Raw genomic sequence first — 25,800 nt, forward strand, 5'->3', positions numbered from 1 at the left:
ACCATAGATAACAGGAGCGAAAAAAGAGTAGATCGTCACTGTACTGCATGCAGCAATGTCAAAATGGTTTTCAAGACAGAAGAAGAGAGGTGAGGCTAAGCTTAGTAGGACCTGTAAACAAGCTGTAGCAGCAGCGGTGGTCGCTGCCAGTAGCACTCCGAACGGTCCTTCAGTGATCAAGCCAAGTTGTTCTGGAGTCACAGCCGATCATAGCCCGCTTGTCCTTGGGCGCGTCGATCTCAGAGCGGCTTCGCGTTAGAATTGCCAAGTGGCGCTGTGCATGCATGCACTGCAGCGAGTTTCGTAGTCTAAAGAAACGGATCATCAAAGTTGTGCTTACATGATAGCGACGAAAGGCTCACTGCTGCTCTCTACGTAGCAGGCAGTAGGAGGAGGAGAGTTTTGCCAGCTGTGCAACTGTTGAGGTGCTGGACGGACAGGCGCTAGGCCTCTCCGAAAACTGTGCCGTCCAACGCCACGGAGCTGCCTTGCAGTTGGACATTGAGGCGCACTGGTCAGGTGAGTTGGACGGGCACTCGTAGTACAAAGTAGCAGTAGTGTCCAGTGGTTGTGTGTGTGTCTTGCGTCAGTTTTTGTCCTTGTGTCGCGTGTCAAGAAGGGTCTGGTTCTCCTGAATGGCAGTGGTGTAGCGGGGATGTACAGATGGTGTTGCCGCTAGAGCTAGGGAACTGGAGGAAGTCAGCGGATGCAGGTTTTGAATGAATGAAAGTTCGAAAGGTTAGGCTATGGCAGTTCGGGTCGAGACAGGTGGAGGATGGAAAGATTTACGAGCATTTTGCAGGTCCTGTAGCTCCTGGCCCTTGTTCAAGAAAGGTGATGATTTTCTACTAGTACTACGGTGTCACGCCTGTGTGTGTGTGTGCGTGCAGATTGACGATGGTACGCCGGTAAACTTTAATTTTTTTACTGTTTGGTGTCTCGAGGCCGAAGCAGGGTAGCAGGGTTTGCAGCAGTGGCAACAGAGCAGTTGTGTTTCGTCGCTGTATATGCCCCATACTGACCGTATACAAACGTAGTGGTGTGTGAGCCTGCATGGTGCAAGCCCTATGAGTATGAATGTTCGTACAGTGTCAGTGCTCAGCTGTTGCTCTTCAGACTCAATCATTATCTTCCGATCCTGTTTTAGCTGCGTTTGCAGCTCCGGTTCTGGCCGACGGCCGCAGGAGCATTTTTAGAACATAGCGTTGATTTATCTCGTCTTCAGTTCTGTAGACTGTACGAATACTGTACTTGTCGTGTGGATGTGGTCGTTGAGTCTTGAGTCTGAGCTGCATGTGCTGATACTGGCGCTGTGCTAGCTGCACACTGTTCGGAAGTACCTACCACGACTGTGACACACACAGAAGTAAACTGTAAAGGGCTTCTTCGAGAAAGTAGCTTTGGGACACACCGAGAGTGGAGAAGGCGAGCAACAGGAGCCCCCAGTTGAGAGGTAGAGACCAGGATACCACTACTACCCGTGACTGCTGTGGCGGCGATAGTGTACTGGCTCTTCGCGCGTCCACCCAGGAAAATATCGGTGTCATTCAAGACTCGCAACGAGAGAGAGAGAGGGCACTTTTGCGAAAACGTTTGTCATGCGACGCTGATGAATCCCGTTGCAATAGCCAGAAGGGAAGCTTGGAAGAAAGAAGAGAATAACATCGGGAGTGTAAGTGTTCCGAGTAGAGCGTCGTTTGAAATGTAGTACAATTGAAATTCCGCAATATATGTTCACGCGTCAAGGGTGCATCAATGTCACAATTTTATGGCCAACGACACGGAGACGAGCGGCACTGGCAGAGGTCCGAGACCGCTAGCACCGAGCAAACACAGTCATTGTACCAGAAAACTAATTATTTACCTATGCCTAGACTACTCGAGTTCGGACTCACGTCACTGCTTGTCTGATAAGTGATGGAGGAGGCATGTGGTGTCCTGCATCGCCGCCACCTTTCCGGTGCGTGTTTCTTGTCAGTGGTTTTTTGTCTCCCCGCAAATGGCGGCCAATGACTACATCATGTGCACAAGGAATGTTGATAGGGTAATGGTTCTATTTCGAACGCAGCATATTATTATAGCGGTTCTAAATATAGCCTCTAAGCTATGGACTCAATATTCTGTGTTCTATCCAGGGTCTAGGAGCAACCAAGTAAAAATTATGTACATTTTGGTTTTCCAGTGCCTGGCCTGTTTCGTGATATAAAAATAATAATAATAATAATTCCACTGAGGGCGCAGCCTATCTCCAGTAGAAGAGCACACATCCCGCAGGTGCTAGCTCTTGAATATCCAGAATACACAGTTATGCAGCAACTATAATTTAGTATAAATCGTCACCTAGGTAATCTAAAGTGAGACTCACTAATTAGGACCGATTTACACCGCGCACAAAGGACTCGGTGTGTGATGCTACCATGGCGATTCAGTCATGTGACGTCATGTATTGGCAGGAGTCGAGCTCGTGCGGCTACTGACTAGTTGACGTAGGGAATGCTTGGAAAACTTGGAAAACCAGTGGTATAACATTATCGGGGGAGCATCGGGGCATGGATGAAAGTCGTGTGTGGTCTGAGGCGAATAGTCTTGGATCAAAGATCAAAGAGGCTGCCATGCGTCGTTTCCTAAGGGAGCGTGCTCCAAACATTGATCATTGCACACTGAGCGTATCATCTCTCGCTCGTACAGACCGAAGCACTTGTGCAGTGTGTGTCAGTCTTCAGCAAGTGCCGGGGTTATGCAATGAAGTCATCATCTGATGTGCTGTACATGGAGTCATAACACAAAACTGTTGCACTACAAACAGTTGTTTGCCACTATCGTAGAATGCAGATTATCCGAACATCATCTATCCAAATGGTCGATTATCCTAAAGTAAAAAAACCTGTTTGTACTGGATTGAAGGGAGAAAATGAGCTCTTGTTGATTTTCCCCAACCGCATCACCATGCAAATGGTGCACAGGCTGTCGTTAGCTAGAGTGTGCATAATTCCCGTGGTAATGCCGAAGAGCGGAATGAAAAATGATGGCAGCAGGAGGGAATGTTCATGTTTTAGATGGGTGTTTTAGATGGGTGTTTGTTTGCCCCGCTCACCTTATCTGGACACCTTCCAGACTGCTCTGTGCCCAGGGAGGTGAGGATAACCGGTACTCTACTGTATAATTATAATAAAGCATTATTCAAGGATGTCGTTCGTGTAAGCGCTGTGCATGTAATATGGCAGGGTGCAGCTGGCGAGTTCTGTATGTAACATACCACGGGGGAACGAACAGTCCTAGATTGTGGTGTGTTCCTTCGTGAAGAGATATTTGCCTCTAGATCTTTGATACTTATGTATTTACTCTGATAGTGGGCCAGGCCCGGAAATTTGGTGGAATATAAATTGATTTGAATCGCAGTAAAGAGACCATTATTGCCATTGGAGTTGACAATTGAAGGTTCATGCAGATATTTGCCTCGCTTTCTTATCTGTGTGCTCCCTTGTCCCCTGTTCGTTGCTTTGTGTGCCCAGCCACTGATTTCATCTGATTCATCATGGCGGTAAGATGACTTTTCAAGCATTGTGTAAAGTTTGGTAGTGATGTACACTGCATCTCTAATAATAATATTATGATTTGATTATTTTGGCACTGGCCCGGGCTGTTCTGACACGTGCCACCATGTCCTGACCAATTACATCAGGTGGTTTGTTCTAGGGCTGCAATGGGTAGGGGCGTGGTCGGGTAACGAGTTCGGGTGTTTCTATTCGGGTAGCACGGGTACCTGATCGGGTATTTTTTACGTACTTCGTACAGTGAGCGTGCACTTGCGCTGCTGTACAGTAAGCACGTAGCTGTACTTCTTACATTCACCGTTGCGAAAACACTGTACTCCAACTACCCGATCGAATCCTCAGGAGCAAACTGCTAACCGAGCACCCGATCTAATTACGGGTAGCACGGGTACCCTACTACCCGATGGCACGGCCCTAGTTTCCCTCTTTGCATTGGCCCCTGCTGTACCTAGCGGTACTGTGTACGGATATCAACAATGTCGGCTTGAAAGCATGTTGACCCATCTGCCGTTCTTCTACGGTTTCTGCTGGCAAGGGGCACTGTACTGGCGTGGCGGATCAGGATGGCGATTGTTTTGAGCTGGGGACGTGTTACGCTGATGTTGTATACCAGTAGCACATGCCGCACTGGGCCATCTTGCTCACAATCGTAGAACGTGTCTGTCAGTGTACATGGACCGGCTCTTTCCCAGATTTCCTAGTTGCCGCACGGTGTGTAGAACAACGGTGACAGAGACAAAGATGGCAACAGCAGCAACAACAACAATAACAGCAACGACACCACCAACAACAACAACAACTGCAGAGACTCATAACCTTTTGCGTCTGCCCTTCATGCCTCTCACTGTAGGTTCAAGAGAGCAGTGCTGAGCGCGTGCGACGCTTTCAAGCCAAGCTGGGCAGCAGCCTGAATTATGTGCTGGCTGCTGCGCAGTCGGGCAAGGGCTTCAAAACGGAGCTGATGGAGGGCACCTCTGAGTTACTGGATAACACGCAGCACTTCATGAACTCAGTCACAACACTGGTGGTCACGTCTGGGAATGATGCAGTGTAAGCTTAGTCTTTGTGTGGAGTGTGTGTGGGTGTGGGTGGGTGTGGGCGTGGGGGGGGGGGGGAGGTGTTTTAGTACATCATGAAATTCTTTTGGACAAAGTAAGTTAAGCCCTTGAGACAAGCAGGGGGGGGGGGGGGGGCATGCAACACGCAAGCGCAACTGTGTATGGAACGAAGAGTTGAGTTGGACACTGCAGCACTGTACGGAGGATTAGTGATGATGCGGCACACTGCTCATAGAGGTAGGCGGTCGATATGTTGGATGCCATGGGAATAGTATGCGCGTGCATTGGAACTGCAGTGGTGGCAGCTGAAATCCAACCCCTCCTTTTCGTGCTCGTGTGCAGCACCGATTCTATCGGTCTCTATTCCGTAGTGCTACAAGCGCTTGCCGGGCGTTTGCGATGTGAGTGCACCGAGCTGGGATTGGATTTCAGTTGCCATCACTGTACATGTATCAGTAGAATTAAACCTATCAAGGCGACTACTCGAATAACACGACCACCTGTCCAAGAAGACCTCTGCAATCAGGACCAAGGGATGCTATTTCCAGGCAAACGACCCTGGATAAGGAGACCACCTGGTAACAGAGATCACACTTTGAAGGTCCACTGAGCGGTCGTCTTAGACAGGCTTCACTGTGTATGCTGCTAGCTCAACAACATTGTGTTCTGCTTGTGGTGCAGTGAATTCCGTGACCAGGTCACCGCCAAGCGATATGAACTGTGCGGGCAGCTGGCAGAGCTCATTCGCATCTGCGATCGCATGATCCTGTCCGAGGAGTTGCCGTCCACCCAGGAGACGGAGAGCTTCGCGGCGACGATCACACAACTCGCGGAAGAGCTGATGAAGGTGATAGCGCCGCTCATAGAAAGGTAGCGTCTATGGTTGTGTATGCATGGGGATTTATCTATGGTTGTGTATGCATGGGGTTATATCTATGGTTGTGTATATATTATGCATGCCATGTTTTTTTTGCAGTGGAACCCTGATAAAAAGTACCCATGGGCAGCAGGAAAGTATTCATAGTATCCGAGATACTCAGTCTTATCCCAACAGACATCAGTATGGATCAATACACACCTCCCAACATACTCAGTATGGATCAATACACACCTCCCAACATACTTCCGTATGGATCAATGCACACCCGTGCTCCTGACAATGTACATACTAGGCAAGTGTATGTCTTATCAGAATACGTACTAAGTGAGCTCCTCTGTAGTTAAGTCGGCATCATCCTATTGTTTCACGAGATGTGAAAGAGTCCACTGTAAGTTTGTAACCATCCATTACATCCACTTACAATTATTCTCACTGCATTCTTGCTGGTTGCTGGCCTGGTCTCTGGGCTACACCAACTAATTGAATGAAATAAGTTATCCAAATTGTCGGGCTGCACCCATCTTGAGATCTCTTGATCATCCTGTACAAGAAGTATGTTTTTAGCGGAATTGTTTGCAAAAAGCAATTTTGGACGCTTTGTGGTAAATCCCAATACGCCAGTAAATGTATGCTTTCTTCTTGGATGTGTGGCATGATGTTAGTCTTTGTTTGGCACGTTATCAACCGCGAGCATCGCGCCAATAGCCAGCTTCAACGTTTCCTCATCAATTTTATAATGTTTGTGTGGTTTCTTGACTTCTAGACGTCTGAGTGGAGGCACAGTTCGCGGCCAGGCATCTCCACAGCGTGCGGTCCGCGGCGGTAGCCAGCGTGGCAAGTACTACTCGTCCGGATCGCTGACCATAAGCAGGTCTGTTGGTCTTGCGAGCTCCGGCGACCTCGCATCACTACCAAACGACTCGTTCATGCGTGGTGATAGCGCAGACTCGGGCATTGTAAGTGAACTGCTATTGCTAGTAAGGAGAGATTGCAATTGAACTAGGCCGAGCTGCTATTAGAGAGATTCCTGTCTGGTCGTAGCCCACTGGATAGTGTTTCACCGTGCACACGCACATGCATTGTGTGAATGCGAGTGCTCCTCAGAAGGATGTGAGGCTACTGAGTGTCACTGTGCTTTCACGTTGAAATCGCACTGATCTTCTGGTGTGATAATATCGCTTTTTTTTGCATGGCCTGGCCATGCTGCAGTGATATGCCTCTGCTGAGATGGCATGGTATAGCAAAGTTTACTGTGATTGATCTAAAATATAGTACCCCTCCCGTATTCTTCCTGTGGATGGAGAAATATCAGTCGGACTACAATATCTGATGAGAGTGGACTTATGGTTATGCACACATCAGCAGATCCATTTCATCAGGTTGTTGTGTTTTGCACTCGGCTGTTCTCTGTAGGCTCATAACGGAGAGCATCATCCAGCAGCTGGCTACAGTAGTAGCGTGTTTGCGACCATGCCGAAGTCCATGGTGAAGAAACGAGCAAAGTTGACTCGCAGACCGTCCGGCGGAAATCTCTTCGAGGTGAAGCAGGAGACAAAGGCGGAGGTTGTCGTTCCCGGCAACGGCCCCGGTGCTGTGTCTGGGCGTGCTCGGCTGCGTTCAACCAGCCACGGGGAAGGCCCCAAGCCAGCTCCTGCAGCCGCCAAGGGCATGTCACTGTCGCAGCAGAAGGCACTGTCTCTCTCGTCGCCGCTCCTCAACCAGATCAAACAGGCCGACGGTGCAGCAGACGGAGATCCAAAGCAGGGGCTTCAGCGGACAGTGAGCCACACGACGAGCCGCAGTAACGTACTGGAACTTGGAGTTTCCGGACAAAGAAATCAGCCGAGAGACGGGAGTACAGCAGCGGTTCCTCCGCTACTACCACCGAAAAAGCGCCCACCAACACCAGGCAGCCGGAACATGGTCATATCGGATATATTTGCGAATGCCACTGCTCCACCCCGTGTTCCACATCAATCAACGCAAATGCGACAACCAGCATCGCCCGAAGTTCACAAACGATCACCAAAGTCTAGTCCACAAGTGGCACTTCGGTCCAGTTCTCACAGGCCCGGCACTGTCACAGAGGTAAGCCATGCTTGCATCCGGGTGTGCACATTTGTCTCACGGTGCCTCTGTGTGTGTGTGTATGTGTGTGTGTGTGTGTGTGTGTGTGTGTGTGTGTGTGTGTGTGTGTGTGTGTGTGTGTGCCAGAAAAAGCCACTTCCTAGCTGTGTGGTGTAAACCAGGCTGAATAGTGGCGGTCAATTCTTCAGCCTTGCGAGCTGTTGAGTGGTGCAATCCCAGCACAAGCTGCTATTGCGTCTGCTGTAGCATCGCTATCATCGCCTCCGGCGATGGGCGTCCAGTGGTCCAGTGGTGTGTGTGTGTGTGTGTGTGTGTGTGTGTGTGTGTGTGTGTGTGTGTGTGTGTGTCCCATATGGTGCAGTGGTATGTGCAGTCGATTTCCAATCGAGAGGTTGCGGGTTCAATTCCCGACGATTATGGTCGCACACGTCTTTCTTCTCTTTCTCGGACTCTTCCTGACTTTTCTTTCATTCTCCTGGGTGGTTACCAACAGGCAGTGTATGCCGGAGTATGTTGTGTGGTGTGTGTGTGTAGAAAAAAATGGAAAAATGAAAAATAGGGATTCACTGGCCAGAAAAAGTCACTTCAAACAGCTGTGTGGGGGATACCAGGCTAAAAATAGTGGCGGTCAATTCATCAGCCTCGCAAGCTGTTGAATGGTGTAATCCCAGCACAAATTGGTATGTCTAACATAGCTGTTCGCTATCATCGCTTCCGCGATGGGCATGTCTGAGGTCTGAGGTGTGTGTGCGTGTATGTCTGACATTTACTGATGTCTCTGTATCCAAGAGCCATTTTCCTTGCATCCTTGAACTCGGCTGTAGTGTGTGCGGGTGGCTGTGGAAACCGAGTGTGCCCGATTTCTGCCATGCAACATCCAATTACGTCAAACAGTATGGCAGGCAACTACAGGTGGAAACAATTTGGGGGGGGGGGGGGTGCTTCATCCGTTGTACCTTGACGGCTCTAGTTGATCACCGTGTGAAGGGGTTGGACTGCCATTCTAGAGCGTGGACAAGATAGCGGGGCTGTGTTCATGCACCGAATTGTGAATTTGCTGCCATTATAGATTTCTCTGATCCGTTTCCTCCATCCACTTGTTGCATCAGGTGCGAGTGGAGTCTCCCGAGGGCTGGTCTCCGTCCGAGGCCCCATTGTCCGGCTCACTCTCTTCAACGTCCGGCTCGTTCGTGTTGCAGAGCACCGTCGCCACGTCGGGATCTCCGTACTCGCAGGGTGGCAGCACTTCCGGGTTCCGCAGCTCCTCCGCCGCCGCAACAGCAGTGCAGGACACGAGCACCGGCATGGGCGTCGCTGGACCCCCGCCCAAGCCGTACCACCCCACGCTATCAAGGCCGCACAGTGCCATGCCGGACCTGGCCAGCGGAGGTGGAGGTGGTATGGCGGCGCCGCCGGAGAAGCCGCCGCACCCGACTCTGCGCAAGAATCGAAGCAGCAAGCTCGACGTGATCTCCGATTCGCCCCCGCCAGCTAAGCCACCTCGACCACCGACTCTCACCTTCAATCCCGATGACCCACCGCCGCTGCCACCAAAGAAGAAAGGTAAGTAAAGAGGACACACAGCATAACCGTGACTGCTTGTTTTCAAGTACTAGCATCACCAGTAGACAGGCTCTCCGATAACAACACTTACATAACCAATTTAGTCGTTTCCTGCTGAGTGGCACTACAGGCATGGACTCACTACTCCCTATCAGTCATAGATGATGATGTAATTAACACAACCCGACCAATAGTTAGCCCCCGTGGTTGTCCATAGTCAGAGTTGAGCATCTCAGAACGCTAGCATGAATACTACCCGGGATAAGAAGAAATATACTTGCAGTACTAATGTTCATTAGTTTTTTGGGAGTTTAAAATAGGGAAAGTCTGAAGGAAAATTTGACTGTCACCGCCAAGACTCAAACCGGGTACCCTTGTGTATGGCCAGCACTGCTCTACCACTGAGCTATTGTGTAGTCATCATCCCTGGAGCGACTGTTCGACATTTTCGTCAGACTTCGAAACTCGCTAAGTACCAATGATTATCCTATGCTGAAGCTTACCTTCCATGATATCATCTTCAGAGTGTTGACTGTGAAAATCTGAGGGTTAGAAAAGCAACGCTCTTTCAGGCCTGCTTAATCGGCACACCTGTCGTGTCGTCAGTTGTCACCAATTGTTTTGCAAGTCCTCACCATGGCTGTTGATTTGCATGCCGCGCTATACCGTCTATAGTGTACGGTTTCCTTGACTGAATCTGGGCACTCCTAACCTAAGACCTCACGTTGCCTGGTGCCTTTCTGTTGTGGTGTTGATGTTACAGCGTTGGTTAGTTACTTAGAACAGTTTGGTACATACCAGAGTCCGACAGATCAAGACTGGGACGCTGCTCCAAGAATAAAATTGGGTGGCCTCAACTCCGCACAGGTTGTCACACCCAGCAAGCTCCTCACGGCACCAGTTCTTGGTAAGGGCGAGGCGGCACTGCTTGTGCATACTCATTTGTTTGATGATGCACGTGTGTGTGTTTGTGTGTGTGCGTGCGTGCGTGCGTGTGTGTGTGTGTGTGTGTGTGTGTGTGTGTGTGTGTGTGTGTGTGTGTGTGTGTGTGTGTGTGTGCAACCTGCTGAATGGTGTAATCCTAGCACAAGTTGCTATGTCTAACATACAGTAGCTGTTCGCTATCATCGCTTCCGCAATGGGCATGTCTGAGTCTGTGTGTGTGTGTGTGTGTGTGTGTGTGTGTGCGCACGCACGTGTGTGTGTGTGTGTGTGCATGCGTATCTGCGTGCATGCGTTCATGTACGGAATTCCATGATGACCTGTTCATACATGCAGTGAGCACATGCCGTGTGCGAGTTGCAGCCCTGACGTGTTGCATTGTGACCCTGGTCCCTTTATGGCCGCAGCAATTCTTGCATGTTAACAGAGCAGATAGATACCGGTACCCCTCGAATCCAACTCTTATCTATTTTTTTGGAAACTGCATATCTTGGAAGGTGAGAACCGTATCCTAAAATGAGATATAGAAGGCGAGTGGATGTGCAAGTTAAAACATGTCATAAAGGTATAGGGGGTTCTGGGGTTGAGGCAATTTTCATCTGAGCTGTTCTGCTTCATGCTGAACTTCCGTTGCTTGCTTCTTTAGGTCGCAGCGAATCTGTTCCACCGGTGATCAGCCGCACTGGACCGAGGACCTACTACAAAGAACCGCTGTGCAAGACGCGTAGCGTCCTCGGCTCGGAGCTGAACATACCGCCACCTTTGCCGGTGAAGACTCGGAAGGGCTCGGCTTCAGGAGCAAGCGTAGTAAGGGAGACCATCTTGCTGTTTTCCTTCTGTATTGTACCTAGTACACCATGCGTAGCATATACAGTGAATCCTGTCTAAGACGACCGGTCGAGGGGCTTTTAAAAAGTATGGTCTCTGTTGTCAGGTGGTCTCCTTATCCAGGGTCATTCGACTGGAAATAACATATCTTGGTCCTGGTTGCGGTGGTCTTCTGGGACAGGTGGTCGCCTTATCCAAGTGATCGCCTTGACCGGTTTTACTGTAGTTCAGGGCGTGTCATTCAACCCACCAAGGTTCAAGTTGAATTTGCGAAGGTTTGTGAGCCTTATAATAAACACAATCTATTTTGGCGAAATTGGTCTGTGATGGGTGGCTGGGTGCTGTCCAAGCACTCAGCACCCGAATCTCACTCAAGATCCATTCGCGAACTCTTACTCAATGACAAGAACTCATTCACTCCTTGCGCATCCGCACTAATCCTGATAGATTCAGATCTCCTTTATCTGGATGGTCCGGGACTGGGCACTTCCCACTACTTGGAAATGTCCATACCTCTGAATCACATACGTTTCAATGGAAAAGGACCGGAGATGTAGCATTTGGCGTCACTATTTCGGAGTATTTCCACCAAAATTGGCAAAGGAGGAATAATACCACTAAAAACTCTCCCATAAGGTCCCCGGTAGGCCCAGGTGCCTCAGTGTAACTTCGAGGTCCAAATAAGAGAATGATATGCGTGTATGTAGGACTGTGGTTACCATAGTGACTGGTAGCTATGTACATGATAGAATTATAACAGCTGGCGCGCAAGCATGCATCTTTTTAAACGTACAACACAACCCTACCTATGAGTTATGAAGGAAGAAAGAAGCAGGGACAATTAATGGTAGCATGCACCTGTGTGTGCGTGTGCGCGCGCGCGCGCGCGCGTGTGTGTGTGTGTGTGTGTGTGTGTGTGTGTGAGAGAGAGAGAGAGAGAGAGAGATAGAGAGAGAGTGTGTGTGTGTGTGTGTGTGTGTGTGTGTGTGTGTGTGTGTGTGTGTGTGTGTGTCTTCTCTTTCTCAGACTCTTCCTGACTTTTCTTTCATTCTCCTGGGTGGTTACCAACAGCCAGTGCATGCCGGAGTATGTGGTGTGATGTGTGTGCGGGGAAAAAAAAAATGAAAAAGACCAAAAAAGGGATTCACTGGCCAGAAAATGTCACTCCAAATAGCTGTATGGTGTAGACCAGGCTGAATAGTGACGGTCAATTCTTCAGCCTTGCAAGCTGTTGAATGGTGTAATCCCAGCACAAGTTGCTATGGCTTCTGCCGTAGCATTGCTATCATCGCCTCCGGCGATGGGCGTCAAAGGTCAAAGGTGTGTGTATGTGTGTGTGTGTGTGTGTATAAACTGTATCCTATGCACATCTGCATGGCATGGCCTACCAAGCACTGATGTTGAATGCTGCTCTTTGTGCATTTGCCTTTCAGAAACGAAGCGGCACAAATAGGTCCAATGGAAGTGCACGCAGAGACATGGTAGGGCCTCTTAAAAATAGCTCACCAATTTTCAACATCATAATTTTAAAATTAAATTTGCATGTTTTATGATTATGGAGACTGGTCAAGCCCAAGGCTTTCACTGTCCGCCGTTGCCAATGCCAAATTACATATTCTGGCTTGGAGTTATCCCAATATAGTCACATCATGTACTGTTTCCAATGTCATTCTGTTCGTGTTTGAATGGAATAGTAGGGCTGCAACTGGTAGGGGTTTGGTCAGGTAACGAGTTTGGGTATTTCTATCCGGGTAGCACGGGTACCCTATCGGGTATTTTTTGACACAGTTTGTACAGTGAGTGTGCACTTGCGCTACATAGAAAGTGTACAGTAAGCACGTAGCTGTGCTTTTTACTGCACCGATGCGAAAACCCCGTACTCCAAGTACCCAGTCGGATTGTCAGGAGCAAACTGCTACATGAGTACCCGCTCTAATTACGGGTAGCACGGGTACCCAACTACCCGATGACACCCCTATGGAATACCAGACTATCCAAGGGCATGGAGTCTTTGCTTTCGCACTTTTGATGGTCACTGAGGACGAGCTAGCCTAGGAAGAACCAGCCTGCTGCCTTTTATATAATTTTTCTATTTTTACTCTGAAGTTCATGGCAGGCGGGCATGAATACGCTTGAGTGCCATCGTCGTCTCTAGCAGATAATCGTGTACCGGCTGTGGCTTGATATTTCGGTTTGCCAAGCGCAATTCCACCTGGCCAAGTGAGCTGTATAGCTTGCAACTCATAATCCACGTCGTCCTTACCCGTTTGTCACTTGTCTTGTGGTTTTTGCAGGCAATTGCGGAAGAACCGGAAATAAAGAACGAAGAACGACCCGAGAGCCCTGTTCAGTAAGTGCTTCTGAGAGCGATGTTTAGCAAAAGCTGTGACTGCAGTGACCGATTATGCTGGTTGATAGTACATGTGCAAGTGAGTGAGTGAGGGTGCTTATTTATGTGGCCGATTTGAGATCAATACAATCTATATTGTTGGCAAACAGCTGTTGCATTTTGACAGAAAGTTGAGGCTCGGGTCACCTTTGCTTTTGGTCTTAATGTCAGCAGGATGAATTCAGGGTTCGATTGCGTGCGATGCCCTCTTTCGATGCATTTATCCATGATTCTGGCTAACCATACGTAGATGTCATTGATGTGTCCATACGTAATGGTGGCAAGGAAAACACGCCCGCATGAGTATACCCCCCCCCCCCCCGGGATGGGCTGCCCTGGCACTCTGTGCATAGAGCATAGCTCTGCTTTACTGATGAGATCAACCGTCCCTTGCCACCAGCGCGGCTTGAAAATCGACGAGATAATTTGTGTGCTGCTTCTTTGCCCTCCGCAGGCTTCCGGTGGGCAGCAGTGACTCCGGGGTGCATACGTCCAGTGATCAGCTGTATGAAGACGATCGTCTCTCACAGTCTTCCAGCCCCGAAGTGTACCAGGAGCGAGACCCGCCATTGAACCTGTTATATTATTCTGATGTCGGCTACTATCTAGTGTTCAACGAAGATGTAAGTGCTCTGGCATCTCTCAACGCTTGAGCTTTTTGTTGTTGTCTTTGCTGTTGTCTTTGCTGTTGTCGTTGCTGTTGTTGTTGCTGTTGTCTTTGCTGTTGTCTTTGCTGTTGTCTTTGCTGATGTCTTTGCTGTTGTCTTTGCTGTTGTCTTTGCTGTTGTCTTTGCTGTTGTCTTTGCTGTTGTCTATACTGTTGTCTTTGCTGTTGTCTTTGCTGTTGTCTTTGCTGTTGTCTTTGTTGTTGTCTTTGCTAAGAGCCTAGGCACGTACTTCGAAAATTGAAGTAGAAATCATGTTTGTATCATAAAAGCCTTGTTTTCATGTTCCTACTTCTTTTGCTACCTGTGTATGTTTGCGTGAGGGCGTTGTTGTTGAAAGCTAAATGTCTCTGACTCTCTGGTGACATTGTGGGTAGAAGTAGCGATACTTCTGAATGGGGCTGAATGTCTGCAACCACAAGCTTCCTAACTTGTGCTGTTTGTATCATGTGTGATGCATGCACTTGTCTGCGCAGGCTGAAGGACACAGTCTACTCGGTGGACCGGTCGACGCTCTTATAGCTCACGCCGCAGCCGATCAGAAGCACGAATCTGATCGCCTGTACCACGAAGCCTTCCTGCTGACCTACCGCACGTTTGTTGAGCCGGACGTACTCATCGAGAAGCTGCTGGAGCGTCACGACACCTTTCTGGAAGACGGCAACGACGTCATCTGCCACGCAACGCTAAGCTTGCTGCTGCGTGTTGTCGATGAAATCAAGTGAGTTTGCGCGCAGAACATCTGATTTGAACCAGCATGCCGATTCTTATTATTATTATTATACGCATTCCCGCGTTGAAGTGTAGCAGCAGTATGCTGCGTCCACAGCTTCGCTTATGCAGAATTCTAGTAAAACATATTTACCCGTCACCTTGCGAAATTGAAGGTCGGCAGCAGCACTTGGCCGTTCCTCTTACATAGTAATGTTGTATCTGGACTTTTTCTCCTGCTCCCAGCCCCGTGCCATCTCCACACTTAGACAAGACGACGAGATGATTACATTTAAAAGACCATATTTATGACAAGACGACGGAAAGACAACTGTAACACATGACAAACTCAAGACGAAGACTGCTTTTCACACCACAGCAACACGCGCATGCACCAGTACGACGTACACACGGCGTACACAGAATAACATGCTATAACAGTAACGTCGCGCTAGACATCACCGTATTAGTCCGTAATGCTGATCAACAACCCGCGACGTTGTCTCTACCAACAAGGACAGGCCGGAGAGGTCTTCGCTAGTAGTAAGCCTGCTGATGGCAATGCGTACTAATGGTGTATTGATGGGGCATGGGGTCGACTCTAGGCTAGTAAGAATAAATTGGTGATGTGTGTGTGTGTGCTCGCGTGTGTGCACTCGCATGTGTGTGCGCGCGTGTGTGTATGTGTGTGTGTGTGTGTGTGTGTGTGTGTGTGTGTGTGTGTGTGTGTGTGTGAAATGTTGCTTTGAAGTAGCCGTGCATTCGAATTATGTGTCAGGGGACTTATTTGTTACATACATGTACACTCAGGTGTCTGTCTCTAACTGAGTCACTTCTTGGCATCATGTCGCGCTGTTGTCTATAGGGGTAGCATGGATAAGAGCATCACTCAGCGCCTTCTGGACACAGTGTTCCGGTTACTGTGCGACAATGAACTGAAGCTCGGCCAGCTGCTGCACAACAAGCTTTTTGAAAACGTTAGTATGGATAGGTGCACTGCACGCCTCAGCACCAAGAGTAAGCATATTCAGCTTATGAGAATGACATCAGCATGATGTCATTGCTTATGCGTTGTATTGAGTGGCAACACTGGCAAGCCAGTGCTGTGATTTGACAGTTTTGCCACTACATACCACTCTTAGCCTCTATGCATAATGCATAGGCAGCTGGGGAGAACTCAGAAGTGACTGCATCTAAATCTTAGAAGCTCCAAAACCGTTTTATGTGTGGTTGAATAATTGCCCGGCCAGCGGCCGGTTCAACTAGTTTCTAGTTTCATTGAAAGAGAGCTTTGGCAATGCACTCTGCCGTGTGTGACCTACTGTCGGCATTGTGTAGACGGAAGTGCTCCAGTGCTCTACACTTCAGGTCAGAAAAGAGTATACATGTGCATGAAGATGTGGGAATATTGTCCATGTTGTTAGCAGTCGCAGCATTTATTTTAGCATATAAAGTAAAACCCGTGTTTGCCGGACCCTGTACCAAGCGGAATCCTGTATTGACCGGACTACTTTCGAGTTTCGATGCACCAAAAGTGCTGTGGATGCCGAACGTGCATCCTTGGATCAAGCACAATCCTGTCTTATCGGGACCGTTTACGCTGCACCAAGGGCGTCCGGTTAGGGCAGGTTTTACTGGACTTGCACTATTGTAATAGCTGGCAGCATGAAATGGTCAATTACCCAGATAGCAGACTGGAGCGCAATGAAATGTATCCGCATAGTAGAATTTTGCCCTGCTAATTATTTACTGCTGTCGTTCATTACATGTCCATTTTGCTTGTTCTGTCCACTATGTAGTTGAAGGCCAAGGGTCAGAAGATGATGCTTGCACGCGAGGCACTGGCTTCAAGCAAAGGGCCACCTCCAGCTGAGTAAGAACATTGTATAAAGCCATGTAATCACTTTCTTTGAAAGTTGGGGAGAATTCTAGTTCACTGCCATTCCTTAATAAACTGATGCACGTGCCCCATCTCAAACAATAGCAATACGTCTGGTTCACTGCGTCCCACTTTGTTACTTTGATTGCTACAGTAGTCGTTGCCATTGCGAGCAAGTGCACACAGATTTCAAGCGCAGTGATCTACGTTGTCGAAGTACTACGTACACATAATTGTCTGGTAATCAGGTATTGTGTATTGCAGCCACAGTGACCGTTCAAACATTGAACAGTCACAATGAGCTTGTAAACACTGCTAGTGGTTCCAACAGCCGGGCTTGTGCAGCTTGGGCACGATACGAACACAGCCGGACTTGTGCAGCTTGGGCACGATATGAACACAGCCGGACTTGTGCAGCTTATGTACGATATGAACACAGCCGGACTTGTGCAGCTTATGTACGATATGAACACAGCCGGACTTGTGCAGCTTAGGCACGATATGAACACAGCCGTGCTTGTGCAGCTTATGTACGATATGAACACAGCCGTGCTTGTGCAGCTTAGATACAATATGAACACAGCGTAGCGAAAGAGCGTCTGTTACAAGAGCTACCTCATTGCTATACAGCCGTTCCTCTTTAATACAGCACCCTCTATGAATCAGCTTATCACTCCCTTAGTATTGACTCCCGTAGATTTTTGCTATGCCTAAGCAGTCAAATATTCTTGCATATTTCACTCCTTAGGGCTATATTGACCGCTTATACTTGACTCCTCTGTAGGGATTGAACACAGGCTTTGGCTGATCGTGATAAATTGAATATTGACTTCGTACTTGGTCAGTATAGGAAATAAAACCTCGTAAAAGACCTCGGCTTTGCCATGGTCCTTTACTCGGCTTTTGTTTCCTTTATTGACCTCATACTCAGTCAATGTTAGATACATAATCATCAGCAACAAAAATGTCCTTTTCATGCACATTGCAGCAGTAAATCCGATTTGTTAATCCAGCATCCTCCCTAATCCAGCAGAATTTCCGTAGCACAAATGGTGCCGGATTAAAAAGGGACCACGGTACATGTACATGCATGATGCAGCACACTTGGGAACAAGCAAGGCACCAAGTAGGGAAGTGTTACAATTTAATACCGTTCGGGTGATAGGACGATGAAAGCCTCGTCCCTGATTTTGTTACGCATACTTGCAACTGCTTCTGACGTCTCTTTTGTTTGCGGCGTACCTTTTATGCCTGCCCTGCCTTGTGGCCTTAGCAAATGCTGGAGAGAGAGGGCTGTGCTTTGATATTCTTCATGTCCGTCCCGATCCGGGCCCAACGCACTACTATAGACAGGGTGATGTTTGGAACCATCAAAAGCACCAGGGGAGATCAACTTGCCGATAGAAAGATTTGTATGGTGTCGCGACAGAGATCTTTGAGTTCTGCGTTGCCTCTCGTGGATCATTTCGATGCTGTACTCTCTTTTCAATTACTTGCTCTTGTTAGTTGGAGTATCGCTCGGTTCAGAAGTCGTCAAGTTGCTCAACAGTTGACACTGATTGATTTTGCATTCTACAATGCTGTTGAGGTAGGTTGGCATTGTAGTGTATGTAGTGTTTGTCGCCGTATTGTTTCTCTCCATACTGTCTCTCATCTGTATTATATGCTCATGCTTGTTGTAAATAAAATTTAATGTCCTTTTCTTGTCCCGCGATAGGCTCCTGCATGTCATCTAGCGTCTCAATCACTAACTACCATTGCGAGTTCGAAGACCCCAAGCTGTCCTGCTGGAAGTGTGTTGACCATCTTCAAGTTTTTTTAGAACTTTGAAGCTCCATTGTAGCCTCGTCATCGTTTCACTGCACCTCCAACCCATATCACACGAACAGTCCGCAGCTACGCCACGCACAACAATTGTTTCCGAATCTTCACCCAGGAGGGCATCATCAGGGATCATGGGAAAACTTGGAAATACTTGCTGTGCGTCGTGTAGCCGAGGACTGTTTACATCTTGATTGTTTAAATGGTTATTCATGCATCCAGGAATGTGGTGATTGCGGGGTGTAATAGCTCAGTGCTGCTCGCTTTTGCTGTGTGTGTGTGTGTGTGTGTGTGTGTGTGTGTGTGTGTGTGTGTGTGTGTGTGTGTGTGTGTGCACAGGTTCACGAGTGTCTGACGTGGTCGGTGCATCAGTCGGAGGAGCGCTGTCCAACGCTGACGGCTTTCACTGAGCACTTCAACAATGTCAGCTACTGGTATGTAACCATGTACTGTGCACTTTCGCGGACAGTGAAATCCGCTGAGACGTCAAATGGCCATGGGACGCTGGCCTTGCAGCCCCGAGCACTGCTGGTCCATTTTTACAGCGTGTGCGTGAACTACCGCACATGTACTAGCTAAAAGCAGTAAGGGTGCTGGGCCTCGGTCATCCCATCAGGTTTCCATGTCCACAACAGTACTATGGCGTACTACAGTCAAACCTGTAACTTAAGACCACCGTGACGAGCGACCAGCCTGGTGCTACAGACCACTTGGCCAGGCACGGACGGTCTCACATTCATATGGTTGTGCGATGCAAACCTCTAACTAAGGACCACCTGCCACTAAAGACCGCTTTCTCTGGCCCCAAGGGGTAGTCGTTAGTCACAGGTTTTACTGTAGTTCAGAAATATTTTTTTCTGTATGGAATGACACACTTCCTATGACACACTTCCTCTACTCCCAATCGGGATAGACTGTACCGGTTTTGAATGACCACTGGCAGGGGGTTTCCCTACACTACAGGTGGAAAACAACACATATGTACAATAAAGTATTCAGTCTCACAAAGGGGTTTCGCACTTATGTGCTCCTCAGGCCGGAGAACTGGCGCTAGCGAGGTTTTCCAGAACTTTTCTTTACGAATTGCATTGTTCCAGTGGCACTAGGTAACTTTAGTGTTCTGAACCAGAGTTAATAAACATCGAGAGCATGCTGCTGATGGCTGCTACTTTGAAATGCCACGACATGCCGTCCAGTATCTGTCCACTTCCTCTTGCTGCAGGGTGCGAACACGACTTCTCGAGTCCGAGAAGAAAAGTGAGCGAGAGAAGGTCATGTCCAAGTTCATTAAAGTCATAGAGGTAAGTGTGTGTAACGTGTTGTGTTAAGTATGCTCTCGCTCTCCTACATGGGCCTCTTATTCTCTCGTTTCTTTCTCTCATTTCTTCCTCTTTGACTCTCACTCTTCCACTCTCTGTCTGTCTCTGTCTCTCTCTCTGTCTCTCTCTGTCTCTCTCTGTCTCTCTCTGTCTCTCTCTCTCTCTCTCTCTCTCTCTCTCTCTCTCTCTCTCTCTCTCTCTCTCTCTCTCTCTCTCTCTCTCTCTCAGTTTTGAACGTGCATTTTTCATTTGCTAGACTTGCCCGTCTACGTTAATGTAAAATTTAATGACTCTCTCTTTTTCCTACTCCCGCTCTTCCATTTCTCGACCTGCTGGCTTTCCTAATCTGATCATTTATATTGTGTTGCTCTGTTATTCAGCATTTGCGGGAAATGAACAACTTCAATTCCATGTTTGCACTGCTTGCGGCTATGGATTGTGCCGCGGTGAACAGGATGAATTGGCCGAAAGAGGCAATCAAGGTGAGAGATTCCACAGCATTTAGTGCTGCACAAATTCTTATTGCTTCCTACTTTGCCACATACTGGCTTCCACAGGAAATTTGTATTCACTACTTGAGGGAATGGATAAAGGGAAAAGTGTTAAGAAGAAATTGACTGTCACCACCAGGACTCGAACCAGGGACCTTCACTCGAGGCCAGTGATGCTCTAATCACTGAGCTATGGTGTAGCTGTGGTAGATTTGGTGTCACGTGTTTGTTTCGTCTTGGTCGCTGTGGACACGCGTCATTGGTTGGTGGTGTTGTGCGCATGCGCGAAACTGTGTGAGCTAGTCTTTGGTCTGTCGTCTTGTCAAGATGTAGTCGTTTTCCGTGTTCTTGTTCATTCGTCAATAAAAGAGTGTAAAAAGGCAGTCCAGTGGTGGCGGTTGAGCTGATGCAGTGATGAAGAGTGTAATGGTAGACTAACAACTACAACATTTGGCGCCCAACTATCTCTCGACGCGGAGTTCTGCCTCCGCAGCTCACGGCCCTGAGATGTGTGTTGCTCCCGTCACTGCTGGACTGTCCTGCTTTATTCGTCACCCCTGTCCGTGTTCGAACGTTCGTCGTGGAGCTGTGTCGTCGTGCTGTGTCGTCGTGCTGTGTCGTCGTGCTGTGTCGTCGTCCGGTGTCCCGTCGTCGTCGTCCCGTCGTCGTCGTCTACTCAATTCAATCAAGCTGACGCCCTCCGCTGAGCTGTGTTCAAGTGTCGCTGTGCGTCCGCCGTTTCGTTGTCCTGAGACGAGTGGAGTATCAGCTTCGCAGTTGGCTTCCTGCTGCTCCGAAGTCGTGTGCTGGCTGGGAATGCGCCGCCTTTCTTCTCTCCATATCTCTCTTCTTTTCTTTGTTTTCCGGTGAGTGTTTATGTGTGTGCATGCGTGCGTGCATACGGGAGTTTGTTTGAATTGCTACTTGTCTTGGGAACTGGCGTCTGATCATGGTGAACCACGGTTGGTTCTCCTTGTGGCAGTCCACATCGAAGGCAACGAACGTCCGATCAGGGTGAGCCCCGGTTCATTGCTGGGAGCTAGACTCGCTGCTTGTTTGTCGTTGCCATGTATATATTTTATTTATTTTTGTTTTTTCGGTGACAGTCATGGGTTTGGCTGGCGTTGTGTGGATGGGCAGGGCTCATCGGTTTTTAGGCTTAGGTTTAGCCTGTGTTTTTTTGTGTGTGCGTGGCTAGACAGCAATGCAGTGTTTCTTCTCTTCTCTTTAACATTCACCTCTCTTTCTTTCTTCTGGCTTTGGTTGCCCTGATTTTTTTCTGGGGAGCTACATGCGTTGGTCCTGTGGCTACTTTTGCTGTTTGCGGTTGCGTCTCTCTGCGTATTGTGTTTTATTTGGTCATACCGAGGACGGTATGTGTTTTTTTGGTCGGGATATTGTGGTAGATTTGGTGTCACGTGTTTGTTTCGTCTTGGTCGCTGTGGACACGCGTCATTGGTTGGTGGTGTTGTGCGCATGCGCGAAACTGTGTGAGCTAGTCTTTGGTCTGTCGTCTTGTCAAGATGTAGTCGTTTTCCGTGTTCTTGTTCATTCGTCAATAAAAGAGTGTAAAAAGGCAGTCCAGTGGTGGCGGTTGAGCTGATGCAGTGATGAAGAGTGTAATGGTAGACTAACAACTACAACAGTGTAGCTGTCATCCCAGCAGAGACCGTTCAATAGGAAAGTTGTAGCAATGAAAGTTAGGATGCAGACGGTAGGGAAAGTTGCTGGTCCGAAATTCTCTGTTTGCCTCATCGTGTTGTATGCTAGGCAACCCGGGGCAAATCAGTTAGCTCCTCCTTGTCCGTGACTTTGGGGAATTGTTATCGGGCAATTAGACCTTTCATGCCGGAGGAAAATTCGTGATCGAACATACGTGGTCAGATTGGCCAGGTGGTTGGTTGAGTGAGGTGGCTTGGAAGTGAGGTTCCGCTGTAAATCCCATTAAAATATTGTAGTAGCTAGAGAGAGCGGAGTCCTCCGGTTTGATAGAGTGCTCAATGCGGAAGCAGAGCAGTAACACACGAGTCACAGAGTACCACGCGTCTGGATTGGTGTAGCTAATAGTTTCATGCCAGATGGCAATCTTCAGACAACTGCTAGAGTAGCTAGAGTAGCTAGAGTACTTTTTTTATAGTTAAACCTGAACTGGTTCAGGATATTTGTTCTGGTGAAGGCTAGCATCGTCATTGCTCGATTGCCTGTGTGCCTGCAGAGCCTGGAGGAGCCACGCAAGATCATTGACAACATGAACGGCTTCAAGAACTACCGAGATGGGCTGGCTGCTTCAGGATCGCCATGCATCCCTTACCTGTATGATAACTTAGATGTTCAACTGCTTATGTTATGCCTAGCGTGCACAGATCTCCGAATTTCAAAACATGTGTGCACTCAAAGTATATGTGGCTCAGGATATACATGAAATTCCGGTTCATTTTCAGCATTTTCGAGTAAAGCCTACTCCTGCATCGTTGTTCTCCGTGAACCTGTGCGGATATGTGTGTGTGTGTGTGTGTGTGTTTGTGTGTGTGTGTGTGTGTTTGTGTGTGTGTGTGTGTATTTGTGTGTGTGTGCGTGCGCGCTTGCATACGTACGTGTGTGCATGCGTGCGTGCGTGTGCGTACGCGAATACATGCATAGTGTATTGATACCAAGATGGATGAACACGAGAAACGCCTTGTCCTCTGTTTACTATTTTCCTTTCTTCATCTGCTCGTTCAGGGGTTTGTATCTGCAAGACTTGACCTTCATCAACATCGGCAACACTAACATGCTCGACGATAACAAGGACTGTGTCAACTTTGCCAAGCGCTGGCGTCAGTTCAAGGTCATGTGCAAGATCAAGCAGTATCAACAACAGTAAGATTCATTGGGAACGTGTTCTTTTTTGGACGTTATAGTTGGTGGTTACCAGGTGGAGGGTACTGGCTGCTACTTAGCTCGTTGACATGCGTGTGTGTTCCAGGAAGATTCAGCATCAGGTGTTACATGTAAATGGTTGCTGTGAAGTCGTAGGTGTTTCTGCCGTTCTGCTAATCCGAGGTCAACGGGTCTCAATTTCAGGACTGGGTTTGGACAGAGTTAGCGGAGCTAAGAATTTGGTCACCCGAATAGTACCACGTGCAGTTTTGGGCAGAGTTTTTCTCTCTGAAACTTCATATCTCGCTCTCTGACTCGTTGTTTGTCCATCATCTGTCCTCACTGGTTGTCCCTCACCAATCCTTTTCCACACTGTTATTCCTCGATTTCTCCGATTTTCTCCACTACTCCACTGCACAGCGGGTATGAAAGTACGAAGCGCGACGAGGATATCATTCAGTACTTCAATGGATTCAGCAGCCATCTGGGAGAAGAGGTATGTTGCGTTCATGAGCGTTTGGTTTGGTCAGGCGAAACAAAAAGTGGGAGGTTTGTGAGGGGGGGGGGGGGGGTGCGCCTGAATTTCCATCAAAGGTCCGGTTTGATTCGAAAGAAGGTTGTATCGTGCATACATGTTGCATGTATGCTGACCACGTATCGTTGTCGTGTTAGGTGGTTAGCGTGCAGGATCCATGTACATGTGCATGTAGCGCTTATGTGTACTAGAACTGAACTGCGGTGTTTCGTAGCCAATGCACACACACACGTCTAGTGTGCACCGTAGTGTTAATGCTAGTGGTGCTGCGGCGCGGTTCAGCTCCAGTGCAGTGTGCTACATGCGGGGTTGCCAGCCTGAAGGGTCTACCAAAATGCAGCATAGTGCTTCGCGGAACTAATATTATTCATTGCTATCATTAAATTATTGTCTCCACGTCGCTTATTTATTTACTGCTTTTTTTTGTTTGCTCACTTGCGCGCCATATGTGCATGTGATGTGTACTAAATCAGACTCATTACAAATACCAGTACTGATAATAGAGTGATGGAGAGTTACGTACCCTTCTCTTTCTGAGCCTGTATTTGTGTGTGTGTGGGGGGGGGGGGGGAGTGATTTTTGCCATTTTTATCCGTTGGTTCATGGAAAGGATACAGAAGGCTAAATCCTGTAAAGAATTCTTCGAACCTTTATTTGTTGAGGGAAGGGTTTGTCTCAAGACTGTAGACGTTTGCTTAGAACCTTGATTCATGGAGATCGTATTACAGAATTTTTCGAAAAACCAATATTCTCACACAGTCATGGTCTTGGCTTTGATGGAATTGCGGTATTCTGTCCGCCTTTTGTCACTTCACAGGAACTATGGGAACGCTCTATGCTGCTGAAGCCCCGAGCTCCGTCTTAACTGTCAGCATTCAGCGGGACTCTGTAGTTTGCACACGGATTGGCCCCGCCTCGCCACTGCACAAGTACCACAAGAAATGTTCTCGTCACACAACACGAATCACCCAGAACTGCTCATCCCCGTGCTGAAGGCATTCTGGCAGAATGTACCCAGAGGAATTTATTTGTTTCTTCATCCGAAACATGACAATTCAAGCTTCTCCTTCGACTCTAGTGTTTGCAGATCGATCAATCAACCGAATCCAATGGTCGGGAAAAAACATGTGTTGAATTAAAAACCGGTCTTTGAGACAGGCCATTCATTACTGCCTGCAAAAAAGTGCAGAGTAGAAAGTTTGATTATTGCCACCGAAATGCTGAACAGTCTGCCTGCAATTGATTATATTTTGAAGTCTGGCATATTATTTTCTATATGAGCGCATTTGTATTTCCAATCTACTACTATCTTGGCTGCCTGGATCTGTCGGTTCCGGGCTCTGTGTTCTTATGTCATCATCATGGAGTAGCGTCTGAAAAAAATTGCTTGTCGAGAATACATAACAATTTCTAGCCACCGGCCCACTAATTAACACCATCTCACGAATCGCTGTTGATGTCAACAAGTCAAAGAGTTTATTTGAGACATGCACGGAAGCTGTTGGCATATCTCTACATTCTGCTGCTAAACAACACCCTTGGTTGTAGCCAGGTTGCTGCCTGCGTGGATATTATCATGAGTATTGGAACAAGCGTGTTGGTACTGTGTCTTGATGAACTGAGCTCCTTAGTCTGAACGTATAACTATGTGCTATGATTGTTACGTGCAACTACTGGATTTCCTGGTGACTATGTATTGCGGTGTTGCTGCATCCGAGCCGTAGCTCCAGTGTGCGGGATATGCGGAGGCACTTGCCAGGGACACAGGGATATGTGGGTTTGGCCAGTACCATGGCTGAGAGTCTGAGACACAGAGGGGGCACCAGATTCAAGCCCTGCATGCTTGGAAACCTGTATCAGTATATGGCGTTTTCAACCATGCATTCTGCAAATCATGTTCGGTTCTTAGTAGTTAGAACATTATCGTTATACCGGTAGCCAGGTTGTTGATGCGCGAGTTGGTCTGGACTGCATCGTGATCGGTCCGATAGGCCGGTCACGTACTCTGAATTTCGCTGTCGGAACAGCTAGATGTCCGGAGATTCAGCTTACACTCCCCACAGTGATAATGGCTACTGTAAGACCAGATATTTTAACGCCATGGCAATTAAAGTTAACGATCTCCGGATTTAACGAGGTGAAATTCTAACGAATTCTGTCTCAAAACTGGCAAATGATTGTACACATCGTTTTAGTACATGACGACTTCAATATTTTA

General features: G+C 48.1%; 1 protein-coding gene across 3 annotated transcripts; it reads left to right on the forward strand.

Annotated features, from left to right (window-relative positions):
* Window positions 1-47: 47 nt before the first annotated feature.
* Window positions 48-25,274, forward strand: LOC135823826 (rap guanine nucleotide exchange factor 1-like). Of its 3 annotated transcripts, none has more exons than XM_065336677.1 (23): window positions 48-519; window positions 3,513-3,541; window positions 4,405-4,604; window positions 5,294-5,482; window positions 6,256-6,448; window positions 6,906-7,580; window positions 8,690-9,143; window positions 9,907-10,050; window positions 10,732-10,892; window positions 12,347-12,394; window positions 13,208-13,263; window positions 13,757-13,925; window positions 14,444-14,688; window positions 15,544-15,655; window positions 16,478-16,551; window positions 18,064-18,145; window positions 18,718-18,812; window positions 19,601-19,679; window positions 20,078-20,179; window positions 22,404-22,501; window positions 22,910-23,047; window positions 23,468-23,543; window positions 24,400-25,274. In XM_065336677.1, the coding sequence occupies exons 2-23, from the start codon at window positions 3,536-3,538 to the stop codon at window positions 24,445-24,447; spliced, it is 3,444 nt and encodes a 1,147-aa protein (XP_065192749.1). In that variant the 5' UTR covers window positions 48-519; window positions 3,513-3,535; the 3' UTR covers window positions 24,448-25,274. The 3 variants fall into 3 exon arrangements, with proteins under 3 accessions (XP_065192749.1, XP_065192751.1, XP_065192750.1); XM_065336679.1 differs by lacking the exon at window positions 48-519 and adding an exon at window positions 563-834; XM_065336678.1 differs by lacking the exon at window positions 48-519 and adding an exon at window positions 1,056-1,672.
* Window positions 25,275-25,800: the final 526 nt, after the last annotated feature.

The sequence above is a fragment of the Sycon ciliatum genome, chromosome 8 (assembly GCF_964019385.1).
Source record: "Sycon ciliatum chromosome 8, ocSycCili1.1, whole genome shotgun sequence".
Taxonomy (NCBI): Eukaryota; Metazoa; Porifera; class Calcarea; order Leucosolenida; family Sycettidae; genus Sycon; species Sycon ciliatum.